General features: G+C 42.2%; 2 protein-coding genes across 4 annotated transcripts; both read right to left on the bottom strand.

Annotated features, from left to right (window-relative positions):
- Positions 1-9,756: 9,756 nt before the first annotated feature.
- On the bottom strand, positions 9,757-11,612 carry snx10b (sorting nexin 10b). 2 transcript variants are annotated; one of them, XM_084357562.1, is made up of 6 exons: positions 11,558-11,612; positions 11,227-11,313; positions 11,044-11,144; positions 10,848-10,949; positions 10,462-10,671; positions 9,757-10,234 (listed from the first exon to the last, which is right to left on the bottom strand). In XM_084357562.1, exons 1-6 carry the CDS (start codon positions 11,588-11,590, stop codon positions 10,105-10,107), a joined length of 663 nt encoding a protein of 220 aa, XP_084213688.1. In that variant the 5' UTR covers positions 11,591-11,612; the 3' UTR covers positions 9,757-10,104. The 2 variants fall into 2 exon arrangements, with proteins under 2 accessions (XP_084213688.1, XP_084213689.1); XM_084357563.1 differs by having other exon boundaries at positions 11,567-11,612.
- Positions 11,613-11,999: 387 nt separating this feature from the next.
- On the bottom strand, positions 12,000-17,734 carry cbx3b (chromobox homolog 3b). 2 transcript variants are annotated; one of them, XM_084357039.1, is made up of 5 exons: positions 17,504-17,734; positions 16,974-17,114; positions 16,689-16,845; positions 16,112-16,281; positions 12,000-14,153 (listed from the first exon to the last, which is right to left on the bottom strand). In XM_084357039.1, the coding sequence occupies exons 1-5, from the start codon at positions 17,611-17,613 to the stop codon at positions 14,033-14,035; spliced, it is 699 nt and encodes a 232-aa protein (XP_084213165.1). In that variant the 5' UTR covers positions 17,614-17,734; the 3' UTR covers positions 12,000-14,032. The 2 variants fall into 2 exon arrangements, with proteins under 2 accessions (XP_084213165.1, XP_084213166.1); XM_084357040.1 differs by having other exon boundaries at positions 17,489-17,627.

Below are 17,734 nucleotides of genomic sequence, written 5' to 3'. Positions count from 1 at the left end.
GAAATTCATATTTTTTGGAATTTGAGGCTAAAATCTCACTCCTTTCAATGATTTTTCAGTATCTTATGTGTAATATTGCGAGTGGAAGACCAGAGTTAGTGGCAGGCCAGTAAATGTGGGTGTAGATGGGTCATTTATCACAAGCGCCACACCCACCTCTTTCATGTTACCAAAGTCTGCACTTTTTTTCTTGTTCATTTCCTTCTGCGAGCTGCAGAGAGTCACAAGAGGAAACCGCGTTATCCCACTAAAAAAGAATCTGCTTTCAGCTAATCTGCCTTAAATTAAAGCAGTACATGGAAGTAAAACAGTTAAAGATATAAGATTTCTGCATTCAAATGTCTAAAAACAACTACACCATTGTTGTATTTTGTTCAGGTCATTGTCCCAAATGTTTCCAGAGATGTTCCAACCCAGAGAGATCTGTGATTTTACTCAAGGTAACGGTGCATTTCATTTGGTGGCGGCTGCTTTAACTTCTTAGAGAGAGTGAGAAAGTTGGAAAGAAACTTATAAACTTTACCTTGTCAGTTAACACATCTGCCAGTCACATAGATGGATGTTCATTGTTTACAACTCCCATGATCCCACGCTCCTCATGTCTTTTGTTTTGTTTTGATTGACAGACCCCTAGTGGTAGACATTACATACTGTGTATGTAACAACATGTGATATAAGCCATCAAATATGTCAGCAATAGTTTGGATACCTTCATCATTAAATGTCTGTCGTTGTTGCTGCTAAACTGCCGGTTACTTGACCTGAATTAGTGTTACTGTTGTCCTGTTGCTCATGTCTGTCTGCTTATGTCTGTTTTTGCTCAGTTGTTAACTAATTTGTGCGTCATGTCCGTCCTTACTTGCGTTTGTTTGTTGTTGTGTTGCTTGTTTTTGCTTTTTGCTCTGCTTTTACTGCTGCCCATGTCTGCATTCTGCTTCCCCTGTAATCGACATGCATTACATCAGTGTTTTTCCATCCTGTTCCTGGTGGCCCCCTGCCCTGTGTGTTTTATGTTTCCCTGATTCAAATGATCCGCTCATCATCAAGCTCTGATAACCCATTCATTAGAATCAGGTATGTTGGAAACTTCCACCACATGCAGGGCAGGATTAAAAATCACCGCCTTACATCATCATTGTTGTTTTGAACTTGGTACTCTGGTTTTAGGCTGACTCTAGGTTGCCAACTTCACACCTGGCCGGGGACTGCAGATGAAAAACTAGCCCATTGGCTAATTCTGGCGTATTTACCGCAATGCTTGTTAATATGCATTGTCCCTGAGAAATAAACTGAACAATTTAAAAAAGATTACCTGAAGACCTGTATGTCCCAAGAGCTGGAGAGGAAACACAAGTGGCTCCACTTTCTGAAAGTCCCGTTTCTGGCCTTGAAATCATCACCATCAGCCCCCCTACAAAAGCTAACTCGATGTCTCAGCTGAGTTTTTTTACACTGATGTGGTTCATCATATCCAGTGTTGTTTAAAGTACCCAAAAGGCATACTAAAATACTAAAATGTAAGTAAATATTTAAAGTAGAAATAAAATATTACTTTATAATATTGTATTATTATAAAGTAAGCAGTACGGATAGTGCTTGAGTTGAAGTCTTGAAGTATCTCATATAAAATTGTACTTAAATATCAAAAGTAAAAGTAAATTAGACATTTACATGTCTAGATTGTGTCCCTGTTTTCTTACTGAGTCTTTTATATCTACAGAGGGAGCCATGTTTCTACAGTAGCCCAGAATGGACAAACGCTGGCTCCAAAGGGGGCCTTTCACGTTTCATGCTTTTTAAGCAGCCACCAATAGGTGATATGAGAGGAGTCAAGTTTGCAATCTGCAAACACACTGCATGATGCCACAAAATCCTAGTGCACACCGCACCTTTGAGTACAGCACTTGCATAAATGTACTCAGTTACATTCCCTCACTGGTCATATCTTTTACTTCCTGTACGCATCACTGTTACAAACAGGTCTCATGTTCCAGGGTGTGGAGTTGACGCCCTGGCTGTCAGGCAGGGCAAAGCTATGTGCTGACATGTCATTCAGGATAAATCAGGCTTATCAAAGTGACAGGTGTTTGTCCACCTGCTATAAACATCTCCCACGCCGCGCTCCTGCTCCATCTCCTCGCACATTATTTATAAGGATCCAGCCTCCGTACTCTGGCCCTGTTTACTCTGTGGCTGCGGCTCTAATATCAGGTCAGCGCTCCGCCACTGATTTACTCTACTAGTTAGTGAGGTGAGTAATGACCCTGGATGGTCTGGGAGGATAGTTTGTAATCAGGGGAGGTCAGCGATGCCACGGATGCTCTAACTGTAATTACAACCCTTTCTCCACACTGTACCTCTCACACCTCACTGCAGTTGACTGACTGCCCATCCAAACTGATCTCTCCCCTTCTCTGTATCTCTTTACCCCCCACAGAGTTAAATGTCCATGGTTCTATGACCACATAGGTTGAGGTGCCATCTCAATGTCAGGCCTTAATATAGCAGCTATTTTTTGTAAGACAGCCCCCTGACAGAGGAAGTAAAGGTGTGAGGGTTGAGTTACAGGAGCTAGCTGAGTGAACTGTGACACTGGATATAGCATACTGCTGCCATGGCAGCTTTGGTATGTATCCAAGCTCAGGTCCTGCCAAGCTAACCTGAGCTAATTTAGTGCCCAGAGTACATGTGCTGGTCAGCGCGGAGTGACCATGAACAAGTGGTGGGGAGACTAACATAGCTTCAGTGTCCTAATGTAATTTGACAATTTGGTTTTCATACTTCTCCTCAAATGTTATGTTAAGAGGGCTTTTCAAAAGCAGATTTCAACACGTGAGTTAACAAACAAATTGCGGGAAAAGACAATCCTACATTTTTCTTGTAATCCTGACCACTGCACACATCATGACAAAAGAGTTAAACTTGGTGCAAATCATCGCTGTTTTGGTTGTGGTTTTGATTGCTAACCAGCTAATTACAGTATTATATATCATATCTATATTTCCTTTTTCCTGCTGGTCACTCTCTGCTGTTCCCTTTTGTCAGTGCAACTTGTGGCTGATAATGTCACGACTGTTTCTTTTCACTTACTGTAAATCTTTTTGGACTAATGCACTTATGTCACAGATGAATTGGCTTTCTTGGCCTGCTGGATATTCTCTCATGTTACTTAAAGGCCTCACTGTAAGAGTTGATAGCCATGTAATGTTGCTGACAGTTGCTGTTGACTCTCTTCCACATCACATAAATAAATATGACCAACATTTGTAGCATCTCTATCTCTCCTGTGCTGTGATGATGTGATGCATGATGACACTGACTCATGACTAAACTATGGTGAAATCCTTTGAGTCCAGGTTGTTTCCGTGTGTACAAATGTTTTATACTTAGATATCACCTACCATTGTGACTCAGTGTTGCTGCCATTCTTGGCCAGGTCTCCCTTAAAAAAGAAATCCTTGATCTTGATTGGACTAACCAGGTTTAATAATGATGATTTAGATACACGCTATTAAAGGGAGTACATTCTTAGGGTTAGGGTAGGGTTAGTAGGTAGGGTTTCTATCTTAACTCAATTTAGATCACATTGCAGAGATCTGTTTCCACTTTGATATTAAAGAATCTTTTTCTGTAGATCAGTGCCAAAAAAGTCACAATAAATCTTCTCTGATTCAGCGCTGTAAAGCAATAAAATATGGACACTTCCAAGAGAACTGAATAGTTTTTATTAGCACTGTAAGTAAGATGGCCTTACTTTATTGGTGTTAAATGGTGAGAAAAACAACATAAAGCTCAAAGATACACTCACCACCTTTTCATGATTTCAACTTTAGAACTGGCACAATATGGTAACATGATGACACCTAAACCTGTTCATGCCAGAAAAAGACCATATGGAGCTCCAAAAGCTATTAAGCAGAGTTTAAAGTTCAAATTGTTTTTGGTTATATACTGTACTCTGTTCTCAAAGGTCAAGAATGAACTTCCATTCTTGAACGATGAAAAAATGTTGAATAGCTGAAGTTTAAATAAGTTGTTAAACTTCAGTCCAGGACTTCATGTGTGTTAAACCACATGTGCAGAACTTGAGACATCTCGGCTTGTCGGTCCATGTCATTTTACGTGCATATTAATGAATTTGACATGGGCCTATTAACATACCATGAGTGATAATCATGTGAATTTAGGATACTCATTACATATGTATTACATGAATAGCAGGTGGGGTAATTTGAGTAATTTGTGGCTGTATGCAGACACTGGGATGATGGACGGTGTCTGGAGAAGACAAGCTGAGCCGGCCAGTGGATCTACTGCAGAGTAAGGAGAATTTAGGCTCATCATAAAAGATTTCTCCTTGCCTCTTATTTCACTCGGACATTTTTATGTTTTTTTTATTTTCTACCTCATTGCAGCCGTGAGCTGCCTGCTGATTTACACACACTGGCAGCGAAGCACAGAGGCCTCAAGAGACGGTGCCCTCTACCCCTCCATTTTTCCCCCCTTGTTGCTCCATCCACCATCGTCCTCTCACTGCCACCGCCGGGCTCTCCATTCACCGGACTGACCGAAGGGCTCCCTCTCTACCTGTTCCTCATCTCTAACAAGACATTAATCTGGAGGCGTTATTATTCACACATGATCTTGTGACACACAGAGGGGCTGCTCCCATGTGCCAAGACACACATTCATGTAAGGATGAGCAAAAGGCATCACAGACATTAAAAAGGTATCTTGCAACACTCATGTTTCATTTTAGAGTCCTCACAGTCCTGTCTGAGCTCATTTGTATCCTGTTTGAACAAAATGCATATGAAGAAATGTGTTTTAGCATGTATTAAAGGAATATTTTAATAAGTTAGTGTCCAGGCTCCCTCAAAATTTTAAGTTGACTGAATTTAAGAGGAGAGGTTGAGGTCATTTTATCATGATTCAAAACAAATAAACTTATATAAACTTCTTGGTCATATAAATAACTTGATATTAATTCAGTTGTACTTAAAGGACCTATTTGTTAGAAAAAAAACGCAGGTTTTCCCATTCATCTTAATGAGGATAGTCCATTTTGGCTGCGGTGGTGCTGGCTGCAGGGGGTTCCACAAAAAACCCCACAGCAGACTGCGGTGCAAGAGTTAAAACCGACTCAACTTTCGGAGAAGCGCAGCCCCACGTCACATTGCGAAGGCCGGTAGCGGGGCATGTTATTTAGCATGGCAAAATTCTACAGAGGGACACAACGGACATTTCTCTGTTTCACTTGTGATCACTCGGTTGGGATTTGTGCTCCAGTTTAAAACACTGCAGTAATGATCTGCCTCGCATCCCGGCTGTTTGCTGTTATTTTTAATCCATCGATGAGGACAAGCGATCACTAGTAGGACCAGCATGCCAGTAGCATAACAACATAGCAGCTTCAGCTTTTGGCAAACTGATCAGTTTAACACACACACACACACACACACACACACAACCGTGGAGTGACACTCCCACATCACCAGATTTGGTCTGAATGTACTCTAACCCTTAAAATAACCTGCTCAGGAGGCTCTTGGAGATCAGCTTGCCCTGGGTACCAGTAAGACTATCAGCAGCCCTGGATTAGCTTCTTCTATCACAGCATTGATAGTGAATGAAAAATGAATACATGTGAGGGGATAATGGTTACCAGTGTTTTCATTATTGTCATTATGACGTATCTCAAAAAGATGAGTAGATACCATATAGATTCCTTTGGGTACACTATGGGCAGACCTGTTGTCTCACCACAAGGCCCTTCCTTCTCCATCTGTTTTCAGCTGTGTGCTCTAAAGGAAAACACATCTGATATTATTTCAGGAAATGATGAAGCAGTGTTGAATCAGTTTCCCTTTTCCCCCTCAGGCCCATGTGTTCAAAGCAGAGGAGCTGCTTTCACGCTGATCAGCCCTGATTCCAGGAGACGAGAAGCTGTTGCTCGCCTTGCTACAGTGATCACGGCCGTTCCCAGTAATTGCTACATCCACGCACCATGAGGCGACAGCATGTGGTGAGGAAATAGCAGGTAGAAGCCATGCAGAACCGCAGCGAGGAACTGGGGCTGTTGGGTTTGATGAATGATGGATAGCTCACAAGTCAGCTCATTTCCATCTGGGACAATTGAGTGGCAAGGAAAAATGTTTCAGCCTTGAGAAAAAGAAAGTATTTTTCCACCAGATAGAGTCAGGTGTCAGGACATTGCACTCACACAAAGGCAGAGACACACACATCCACAAGGACAGATGTTAACGTCTGAAAATCCTTTTTTGGCTGTCAGATTGTGCAAGTTTTGTGACCTTCAGTAAATCATCGCTCAGTATTGGCATGAAATGTGGGAGACCTTGAAAAATGTTCAGAGCCGAGGCGTATGTTATTAGCAATTCAATTAACCCCGGACGTCCAGATCATTTACCTTGCTCCTTCATCTGCCCCTGCTGAATATGATTGTCTTGCTATATAACAAGCCGCACATCAGCATCTCCAGGCTTTATCATATGACTGCTGTTGGTGTATCATTCCTTTAGGTCTCTTCTCTTCCCCTATCTATCGGCAGTGCAGCTGGTCTTCTCTGATATTGACTCATCCTGGTTCCACAGAGTTGCAGGCAAAGAGATTTAATATCTCGAGTGGTGCTGAAGTCCTATTGCTACTAATGGATTCTGTATAATGTGGCACTTAAAATGCATGAGCAGCCTCTGATTTATCTGTAATTTGCCTCCACTGGAGCATATCTCCCTCAATACTTTCATTTGTTTTTGGCTCTGTGCAGCGTGCTCAGTAAACAAACCCTGATTGGGATTTCATATTGTTACATTCGAGTATGACAATTTGGCTCTTTGCAACACGTAAAATGGATTTTTTTGTGCCTTTTTGTGACTCTGTTTTAATTACACGACTGGTATTTGTGAGTCAAGCATGAGATCACAGACATGAGGTGGGGTTTTTTCGAGCTGTCGCTGCAGAAAGACATGCTGACTTGGTCTGAGGCAGATGGGCATCTCCCTCAGGGGCCATTTTCCTTTATCTTATCTTCTACTGTTTTATGTGTCAAACAATAAGCATACTAATTAGATTAAACTGAGCAGAAGCATTTGTGGAAATCGTGAAAATGCGATTTTATCTTGCGCTGTTATATCCAACCTGAATACAGAGTGATTTTACTCCCTCTGTTTTCTCTGCATTTGACCTCCTCGGGGTCACGCAACATGGAGCAGGGAGCTGTTAGCCAATCGATCTGATGGGCTTAAACGTGTCAGTGTTGTCATGGCAGCAGAGCCGCGCTGACAGGCTAGGCTACAGTGGCTCAAGGTTAACAGCCACTGGACCAGAGTCAGACCATTAAAAGAGGAGTCAATACTTAGACAGGTCGAACTAAAACCAGCGATGTAAACGTTTCAATCCTCCACAAGCAACAAACAAAGGGGTTACTGTTAAAGAGACTTGTTTGCAAACATGTGTGTGTGATTTATCAATCTACAGCGGTTCAAAACCCAACAGAATCCCTTCCTGAAAGTAGTGTGACTAACTACACATTTGCAGCATGTTTAACAGCCTCTTACATTCGCTGCCCCAGGGTTGTAATGTTGCCAAGATCTTAAAAATACTGAGGTCACAAGCCCTGCCAACACAGCTCCAACCACTCTCATAAAGTGTGGTCCAGAAACCAAAATTAACGTCTCTAAAATGTTTTAATTAATTTGTAAATTTGTATTTATTCAGTTAATTGCTCATTTTTGTAAAAATGTATCTCCCATCATAAAGGTCTGAAGGATGAGGGAGTGGTGAGCTGCTGGAGCTTTATTTACTTATTTATTTGGCCAGAAATTGCCACATTTAAACACATTTAGTATAAAACCACTGGAATTGACTCATAAAATACCCACCATGTCTAGGTTTTTTATTGTCCAATTTAAGTCCTTCAAAATTGAATTGAGACTCTTGTGGACGCCCTATGCCACTAAATTGGGTTAATAGGTCTAATCAAGTCAAAATTGCCATGTGACAACACACTGAAGGTGACAGTACCATTTTCAGTCGGAGTGACTGCAGACAGTGGAACAGCTAGTGCGGTATTTCCAATGCTTGTCACTGGGAAATGCCTGATTAGTGACACACTATAATTTAAGAATGTTTAAATTAGAAGAGCCTGTTAGAACATTGACTGTATAGTAGGACAGGTATATGGGTTTCCAGGTCCACACATCTTTGGAGCCCAAGTGTTAAACGGCTTGGCCGATATTTGTCTATTATATATCGTTATTGGCATATGTGTTGCACTGATGTCATTTTGGACAATAAAGTTTACTGTTAAACTGTAAAATATCCTGCCTTCATTACACATATATCTTTGTCACAAGTGTTTGATAACCATTTGAGGGACCATTGCAAACAATGTTTACCAATCGGCAGGGTTGGGTATCGAAATTCAAGTTGATCAGTCGATAATATTGAATATAGAAAAGTGTCATTCAATACCAAAGTTCAATATCTAAGGAGTTCATCTCGTCAGTGTCAGTGTGCCAATAAGCATGAGCATGCTTGTTGTGCCAAGATCCAATAGTGCTGGTGATTGGCTGTCTCAAGCCATGCAGGAAAAAGACTGCACGGGGCTCGCCACTTATATGTGTACTGTCATCTTCTGTTAAAACATATTTCATAAAATTGGTCGTTCAGGAACTGGTGTCGAAGTCAAAGTATCGGTACAGAATTGTTTTTAATGATACCCAGCCCTAAAGATTGGCTCTAAAGATCCCAAATATCTGCATCAGCATTGGCGATCGATCGGGCTCTACGGATTTTTGTAAAAATGCTGTCATTTCCACATCCCTAGGTGTGTTTTCTGGATGTATAAGAGGCCTAAACCTCTTTTGAATATCCAGCTGAAGCAAAGCAAGCAGCACTTGCAGCCTGAGTGAATGTGTTGGAAGGTTCAGGGTAATGTTGCCCCACACTGTTAAGCACTGACAAAGAAGACACATGCATATACTGCATTAGCATATGTGGATGCGCATGACCACACATATACACCTACACATCCTAAGGGAAGACGTCCCACCCCCCAATTTGAGTTTGTGGGCTTTCCCGCTGTCACAAAGTGTTCTGCTGCTCAGAGCAGAGCAGGTCTGAGGTGACGTCACCTCTCTGTTCTCCCTGTTCTCCACAACACGAGCCTTTTGTCTGCTCTGAATTCATAATGAATATCACAGCCGCTGCAGAGACAAAGCTAATCTAATTAGCTGTGCAGATATGTCAGCCTGCCTTCTCTCTGTTTAGTGGTCATTACCTCTGCATAAGCACGGTGCTGCTCACTGTGGGAGTATGTATTCAGCACACACACATGCAGAGATATGTGACTGTAGTGAACGGGCTCGTACAAACACAAAGCGAGAGAGACAGGTAGAAAAGGTGGCTTGTCAGTGCAGCTGGCATTTTGTTCAGCAGGGAGCAATGTCGCCTGTCTACCTGCTAGCCTCCTCAGACAGGAGCGAGTCCATTGGGATCCCACAGGACCTCCTACCAGCCACACAACCTGACAGGGGGGCTGTGTGAAAACTCTGCAGAGACCCTATTACCCATCATACTGCTAAGCACTGCAGTGGCCACAAGATGACAAGCTTCCCACACCTTACTCTTTATTAGGAGAGGGGAGTTCAGCCACAGAGAGACATTAGGCTGTCGCTGCTTTAAGATACTGCATTGTTATCTGCACATATGTGGCAAAAAACACACTGTCAATGAGCATAAGTCACAATGCCTCTGTTTATAAAGTAAGTAGGGACAGTTACAGCATATGTTCATGGATTAAGTGAATATACAAACAGATGGATGAAACAACACTGCCATCTTCAGGCACATTTTTGCTACAACTGTACAACTGCTACAGAATACTCATCATATAGGTACATTTTTATTACTATAAACTGTGCATGTTTCTAACTAAGATGCCTGAATTACAACATAATACCTCATTACTTTTTTATGAGTAGTAATAAGGAGAAACCACATGGCTAAAAGTGCTGTATGACAGAGTAACAGGCGGATTTCTTCCTCTCAGGTCCAAACATTCCTGCCAGTGAGCTGACGATGAGTTCATGTAGAACCAGATGAGGAGCAGAGGGTTTCCTCCTGGCTGCTTACCATGAGATCAAGCAAACCTGCGCTCTGTGATTTGATTATCGTCAAATCTTTAATCCGAGGTTCTGGATCTCTACACTCCGAGCTGGAATGACAAAAGGCAAAAACAGGGGATGGGAAGTGAATCAAATTGTTTTCGTATTATCTCTCCTGGAAAATACATCAGTGAGTTTATATTTAAAAGCACATTTTTTGTCTCACTGTTGACAAAGCAAATGCAAACAGAACTCTATCCTAAGAGGTAATAGACTTTCAGCTCTACTGACGGGTTTTTAAGGAAAAAAGATGAATCTTTGGACTCCATTATGATACCTGTCTGAGTCAGAGTCACAGGACATGCTGAGGTCCTTCTGCAGATCCTCTTCTGAGTGGAATCGCCTCAAGCCACCACCGTTGACCGCCTGTGCCACAGAGTAGCGGGTCCTTCCAGCAGCACAGGCCTGCATCTTGGACACGCTGAGCTGTGACTGCAGGAACAGATGCAGGCAGCTGTCGGACAACAGCAGAGGGTTCTGGACGATGCTGGAGATCACAGGACAGAACAATGTAGATTGTTGTTTACAGCATATTGTATTGCTTCCTTGAAAGCAGCAGTCATGTGGCTCGGTGTTCGTGGAAACTCTGATTCACCAGTTTTGCTATGCTTGTGTTGCACTATGTCAAAGTCCACGTTTATTGATCTGTGAAGTCACTCTTACTTTTCCAAAAACTTCTGGAGCCCTTTCATGCGCTCAGTGATCTGTTGGCCGTTGTTCAGGCTGAAGAAGGGGTTCTTTGGAGGCAGCACTGGAAGCTGTACCCTGCAAAAGACACACATACACACTAAAAACGACAGGAACCAAAGCAGATGACTTATAACATGAAAACTGGAAGTGCTCAAGATACTGTACTTACATTAGCAGAGAATTTGCTTGTAGCTTCTGCCTCAGCCATACAAACTCACTGTACCTCCTTCTCACACACGAGATCTTCTTGGTGAAGCACACGCTGTCGGTCTGAAACAGGTGACACATATATTGCAGCGAACTCCGTTTGATTGTGGAGATAAAAACAACTTCCTTTTATCGATTTACTTACATGTAAACAGATTTCATAGTCTATGTAGGCATGCCAGAAGTCATTCTTTCGTATCCGCGGGTCCCGCACCCAGACGCTGACGATCTGCTGCATGGAGGAAGCAGGAGAGACGCTGAACTGAGTGCAGTGTATTATGAAAAAGGGAAGTTTTTATTGGCAGATAGAGGAAGTGTGATGAGCAACACAAGAATCAGGATAGGAAAATCCTCTAAATGTCCTTCATTGCTCAGGATAGAATAAGAAGTTGCTTTTTAAGGCTGTACCACAAATTAAAGCTTCTGTACTTTGATTTTAAAAAACAAATCTCATTAGAATTAACTTTCAGACCTACCTGGCTCACAGCATTGTCACTTTCTTCTCTCATAATCCAAGTGCTCTTGTTTGGGTCCCTGTAAGGTAGTCAGCCAGATAATACTGTGCTTAGCACTATAGTGCCTTTTATTTCCACTTTTTATTGTCCAGGAGCAAAGGTTTCAAAAATAAAGTCACAAGACTGAGATAAGCTCCTCCCCGCCACTCAGCCAAACTCCCTGTTGATCACTGAACAGAGCTGGCATGACACGTGCCAACATGCCTACATGATTTTAGTGCTGCTTATCGCTTTATTGTTTATTGAAGGTCATTTAGAGTCAGTCAAAACACACCCAGCCCCTTACAGGAGCTACTGTTTTGAAGTCAGATCAGAACTGATCATTTGTTTCATACCTCAAGATTTAGCATCTGACAAATGAAGTAAAAACAAAACAAAAAAAACAGACTTTTTAGAGAAAAGCTTCACAAAAGGTTTCTTTTATTCACAGAGACTTCACAGATCCATGGTCAACAGTTACAGTAATTCAGTAGCAGGAGTGTTTGAGGAGGTTTAAGGTTCAGCTGAGTGTCCCATTAACAGTCATGGGAGATATGTCGAGTCAGGACAGTGCCATCGGGACACAGGTGTCATGTGCACGGACCTGTGTGATTACTGGAAGACAATGCCCTGCATAATTGGACTGTCTTGTATCTAAAGTGCTACATTGAACAATCTCATTAGTCATCACAGGTGCACAAAAGTTATTTTCAATGTATGTAAATTGAAATAGTTTCACTTTAGAAATACTCGGCCCAGTGGCTAGAATAAAATGTTGGCAATGTATGTTTCTTCAAAACCTGGATACTGTAAATGCGTACGCATCATGTTCACACTTTAACAACATGTATCATATTACGTTCAGATGCATGTATATGAGCCGACTTTCCCCTGGGTAAGAGGAGTTGCTGGTTGACGTGACATCTAAGCCAGAGACTACGCTTCACTTCCTGTTTTTAACCAACAAAACTTATTTTAGCAACCGTCAGGATATTTTTTGTGTTGCAACCTGCCACACCTTCAGCAGAGTGTTGTCGCAACATAAAATTAAAAACTGAACTGTAAAGACAAGTAAAGTTGAAATATGCAGAGACGTAAAGAAACCGTAAAGTCTATGACCTGACAAAATTGTTTGGAAAAGGGCAGGCACATTTAAAAAATACTTGGCAGGTGATTGGATGAACCATCTGTATTTCACCGTCTACCATGGGCTTAACTTCCAACCAATCAGACTAACAGCAGGAGAGTGTTAACAGTGTAGCCTGTTGAAAACACCTTTTCCATTGAGAAAAGCTTTCATTGCTGTTCTTTGCTCTTCTTTCTTCTCTACAGTTCTACAAACAGATGCTATAGGAACATCTTGAGGAGCCTCCACTGTTGTTTTCAAACACGTCGCTTCTCTCGCTGGCTGTTGAATCTAAGCCACGTTTGTAGCTGCCAGAAGTTCCTTAAAGAACACCGTGTGTTCAGCGTACCTTGAGGCCTTGCAAGATGATCACACGAATCCAGCTGCCTCGCATAGGTGGTAAAGTTTCAACATATCCCAAGGTTGGAGTCACGCACAATGCCAACATTTATTCTGGCGTTGCAAAACTACAAACCTTTCGAGTATTTCTGCCAGGACTTTACTCTGTAAGCACCACATAATGTTTTAAAAACTCAATATTCTTGTTATAATTCAATACAGACGGGGAGAGAACGTTTGGTACTTAGCAGCTGATTGGAAATTTGGGGAAATTTCTGGTGGGCAACATTTTTTAAATGCTTCACATAAACCACAAGGGTCATACAGAGACACAGTAAGACACAGTAGAGGCTGTGGCTATAAACACCTCACACAACACGTGTTCAGACAACCAAAACGTTCGAAACAACAGGGCTACAATCTTCAGCTACATGGACTGGAGGTACAGTTAGTTCACTCTGCCTACATAGTGTCGAGCACATACTAAACAACCAAGATCCTTGGAGCTAAAACAGGACTATAAATACTCAATAACTATAGAACAATAAAAACAAAACACATGTCCACAGTGATTGTGTCTGCTTACACAAGACTAAAGCTGCTACAGGTTAGTCCGACCTCACATCGGCTGCTACACACAAAGGTTAGTTTTAGTCTCCATCGCGGCCTCCACAAAGGCACAGAGCTGTCGTTGAGCACCACAGGACAGAGAGCACTTCAGACCCATCCCTGCCGAGGATCTCACACCTGCCAGAATCTGAGAGTCTACCTGCAGCGGGACGTAATTTCACACAGCGTGCCTCTAATGTCAGCTGAAGGAGGACACTTGATGGAGGTTAAACTAAGCTTCAGGCGAGAGCACAGCTGTTTATCAGTTCTGTACACACACACTCACACACACACACACACACACACACTCACACACGCACACACACTCACACACACACACACACACACACACACACACACACACACACACAGACACACACACTTCACTGCTCCTCGTCTCCGCAGTGCCACATCAGCTTCTGCTCGTAGAAGTCGATAACCATCTGGGGACACCTGGCGCTGGCTTCACGGGCCGCCAGCAGGGCCACATCGTCAGAGTTCTTCCTGTGGGGAACATGCGGGAGAAGGAAACCATTAAGATGGCCGCCTCTCAGTTTTAATATATGTAAAATGTTTCAGCAGCAACACACATCTGCCAGTTCAGAAAAGGGCAGTGGAGGGGAGGCTTCTGAGAACAGTTCATCTCTCATTAATGTAGTTTTGAAATATCTGATGACAGATTTCTTTTACTTAAAATGAGTAATACAGCTATTAAGTAGTGTACTTGTGTAATGTTGACTTTTATCTAATTTCATTGTTATAAATGTTGTTCTAATGTCTTTCTTCACCTGATGTAAAGCACTTTGAATTGCCTCTGTGTTTGAAAGATGCTAATAAATGAACAAATGAATAGACCTGCCGTGCTTTACATGGACCCAACTAATCCAGAATGCTAGTTCGTCCACTTCCCATTCACGTTGTCAAAAGCAAATAACACTTGTTATAAATTATATAATACCCGCATTTGATATTATCCAAAGTACCGAAGCTATTAAAAAAACCCACAGATCTACAATCAATTTTTCAACCCAAGGCTGCACAGACGCTAACTTTATTCAAACTGTGTTGGGATGTCTTCAGTGACTTTTTCCTGTACAAGCAATGTGTTGTTAATTAATTTTATTTTAAAACATAATCTTCTCTTTCGTGCACCAAGGACTTTGTTTTCTTTTTGCCGTGGAGTCAAAAGACGTATTGAATGTAATTTTTTTATACAAGTATTGTGACTAAGTTCAAAATTGTGGTCTTGTGACAACCTGACTTCTCAAAATGCAACTAAAAGCTTCTTCTCCTCAGTGGGAGTTCAGACCAAAAACAATCCAGGAAGTTCAGTTTGAGTAACAGATTCATGATCTTGAAGGCTCATCAGACTGAAAACCACTAAACTGTTTAAGAAGTGAGAAAAGATTTCACAACTCTGGAAATTTACCATAGAGGCAACCATTTTATCTTTCATTGTCACAAGTGGGAATGGTAACTTTTGTGTTGTCGTCTCTGTATTCATGCTTTGTATCACTTTAAGTGACATGTAATATTACTGGTGCTCGGGAGTCAATACAGAAATAAAATCACATTTTCTGTTTGATATTATTGTTATTTTGTTGTTGTTACTGTATATATTTTTAAATTTTTAGTCTACCATATTCAATTATGTATTCATAATTCATTCATTCATTCTTAATTTGTTATCCTTGTTATTTGTATTTCTTCTTTTAAATTGTGCAAATTGAAACTAAAAACGGGTGGACATACTTTTTTATTACAAAGTTATCTACCAGGAATGTGTGTGTTCAGGTATGTGATTGGCCAACGCAGCTGCTTGCTGGGTGACTTTGTGTTGCAGGGAAAGTTGAGCCAGGTTAAACGTTTTTGCCAGACGCCCTGGTGTTTCCACATTTATAGTAAGTACCCACATCTCCTCACACCTGCTGTTTGTTTTTTTAAAAACAAGCGTTCCCTCAAAAATCCTTTCGTCTCCAAAGACAAGCTAGGAGTCATTTCCTCAAACCTCACAAGGCTCCTTCAGAGCCACACAAGACATTATTCAAGGGTAATCACAGAACTTCCCGTGACTAATAAACTGACATTCATTTTTTTCTAATCGGTTCCTCTTTAAAACTACACAGCACATTCACTGCCGTCAGAGATGCTCTCCCTGATCACTTACTCATCTGATTAATGTTTTGTCAGGTGTTCAATGTTGACGTCATCTAACTTTGTGTCTTAGTAAATGATACGTTCACATTATATAGTTGGTAGTTGACAGATGATACACTCAAAAAACAAGATGAAACAACCTCATAAACCTGACACTAACTGCTGCATCATCTCCGCTGGACGTTAAACCTGTAGGCTGCAGCTTTAAAATATGAACTGTGACTTTTACCATTGTGCAAACATTTACCCAACCTCTGGCATTCATTCAAGGATGGAGTAAAGAAACAGGGAAGCGGCAGAGTTACCATTTGACTAGGAACATGAGCTCTCCCTGTCTGTCTGTGGAGCCGATGATGCATTCAGGCTCGAGGTAAGTGCTGAGGTTAGTGGGGGCGTCTGAGTGCTCATCATCTGGCTGGAGGACGTCGCTGTTGCTCTGCATGGTGCGAGCCTGCTGCTGAGACTGCATACAGGACTGCGGGGAGGATGACAAGGACAAACATGCAGTGCTTAGAGAACACAAAGACACAAATCTGTGTAAGAAAGTAGCCCGGTTGTGACTTGTGACTTTTTATTTTCACTGTACGTGCAGATTGTGAAAGAAAGGGAAATTGAACAGCTTTCACTTTCAGGGGAATTGCGAAACCAACCACCTTCACGCACCATTTAGTTTCATATTCAGCCACAAAACTGCCAAAAAAGTAGGAACAGAATCTGCCAGCATCGAGGGATTATATGAACCGACTCCGGGAGAAAAAACTTCCCGAATTTTCTGAGCATAAAGCAACAAAAGCACCGTATAAAAAGGGCTCTAATAATATGATTTCCAAGTGAGGAAGTCCTGTAAATAAACATGGAAAACACAGACATTCAAACACTCACAATTTCCGTCTCCTGCTCCGTCATTTCTTCTTTGGGAATGAACCCTAGTTCGCTTTGCTCTTCCTCAATCTGCTCAGTGTAGTGGCTGTTTCTCAGGAACTCTTCGATGAGCTCGGGACAGTCCAGATTGTCCTCAGGTTCCCATGTGTTGTCTGCACTGTAGATGTGTAAATAAAGGCAGGAGAGAGCACACTTTAAAACCATGCATGCACACACACCCAACAGAGATGACACCACACAGAGTATGAGCAGGAAAACTGCTGATTGTCGCAACCTCTCACTCACTCGGTGAAGCCTTTCCACTTCAGGAAGTACTCCACTCTTCCATTAAATATTCTGCGGCGTATTATTTTCTCCACCACAAACTCCTGGACTACTGTAGTCTCCTCTGTCTTCCTCTGTTTGGCAGTCTGCTTCTTTCTCATCCTGCCATAATGAATGACAAACATCAAAACATTTAAAGTGTATTTAGTTTTTTTTTTTGCTTCAACTCAACAACAACACACTTTCATTTCCCTGTTCCCGGCATGTTTGCACAACAACAGCAACATTGCAGTGCGAGTGCTCTGCCGTGCCCTTCACACAATGATCCGTGCACTTATCGCAGCGCTCCACCTGCTGTTTCTTTCGGGAGCTCAACGCACCACACACACTTTCGGTCCCAAAAACGCAACACGTTAGTCTCCACACACGTGTATAGTTCATTACAGTTTGTGTAAGAGATTACAGAGCAAACAGCAGCCTGAGAGCAGCGGAGGAGACGTGCCCCCGCGTGATGCACGGGAACAATATGCACGTACGCTTTCGCTGTTTACTTAATCTCGGCGGACGGACAGCCTGCTGCGGTGCTGCTCGGCTCGGCACGGCACGGTTCGGCTCGGCTCTGTTTGGGGAGCTTCCTCGCTGGGAAAAGAAGCAACCACATGCAACACAGCGCCGTCGGTGCAGCTTCGTGCGCAAACGTGTCGGTCGGCGCGTGTTTACATGAGCGAGACAACTTTTCATGAATGAGTTAAAATTAAAGATGGCCGTGGATGCTCGGAGGA

This window comes from Pagrus pagrus, assembly GCF_965226575.1.
Source record: "Pagrus pagrus genome assembly, chromosome: 7".
Classification (NCBI taxonomy): Eukaryota; Metazoa; Chordata; class Actinopteri; order Spariformes; family Sparidae; genus Pagrus; species Pagrus pagrus.
Note: the sequence above shows the minus strand (reverse complement) of the source record. Positions and strands in the feature narration are given on the sequence as shown.

Bases quoted from the DNA above. Each gene is read 5' to 3' on its own strand.
- cbx3b (XM_084357039.1), bottom strand. From the start codon at position 17,613: ATGTGGTTGCTTCTTTTCCCAGCGAGGAAGCTCCCCAAACAGAGCCGA. The intron at 16,846-16,973 runs GTGAGTGAGAGG...ACACATCTACAG, and splicing joins AAGTGGAAAGGCTTCACCGA to TGCAGACAACACATGGGAAC. The intron at 16,282-16,688 runs GTGAGTGTTTGA...TCCTCCCCGCAG, and splicing joins CGGAGCAGGAGACGGAAATT to TCCTGTATGCAGTCTCAGCA.
- snx10b (XM_084357562.1), bottom strand. From the start codon at position 11,590: ATGAGAGAAGAAAGTGACAATGCTGTGAGCCAG. The intron at 10,672-10,847 runs GTAAGAGTGACT...TGTGATCTCCAG, and splicing joins CTCCAGAAGTTTTTGGAAAA to CATCGTCCAGAACCCTCTGC. The intron at 10,235-10,461 runs GTATCATAATGG...TTGTCATTCCAG, and splicing joins TGTGACTCTGACTCAGACAG to CTCGGAGTGTAGAGATCCAG.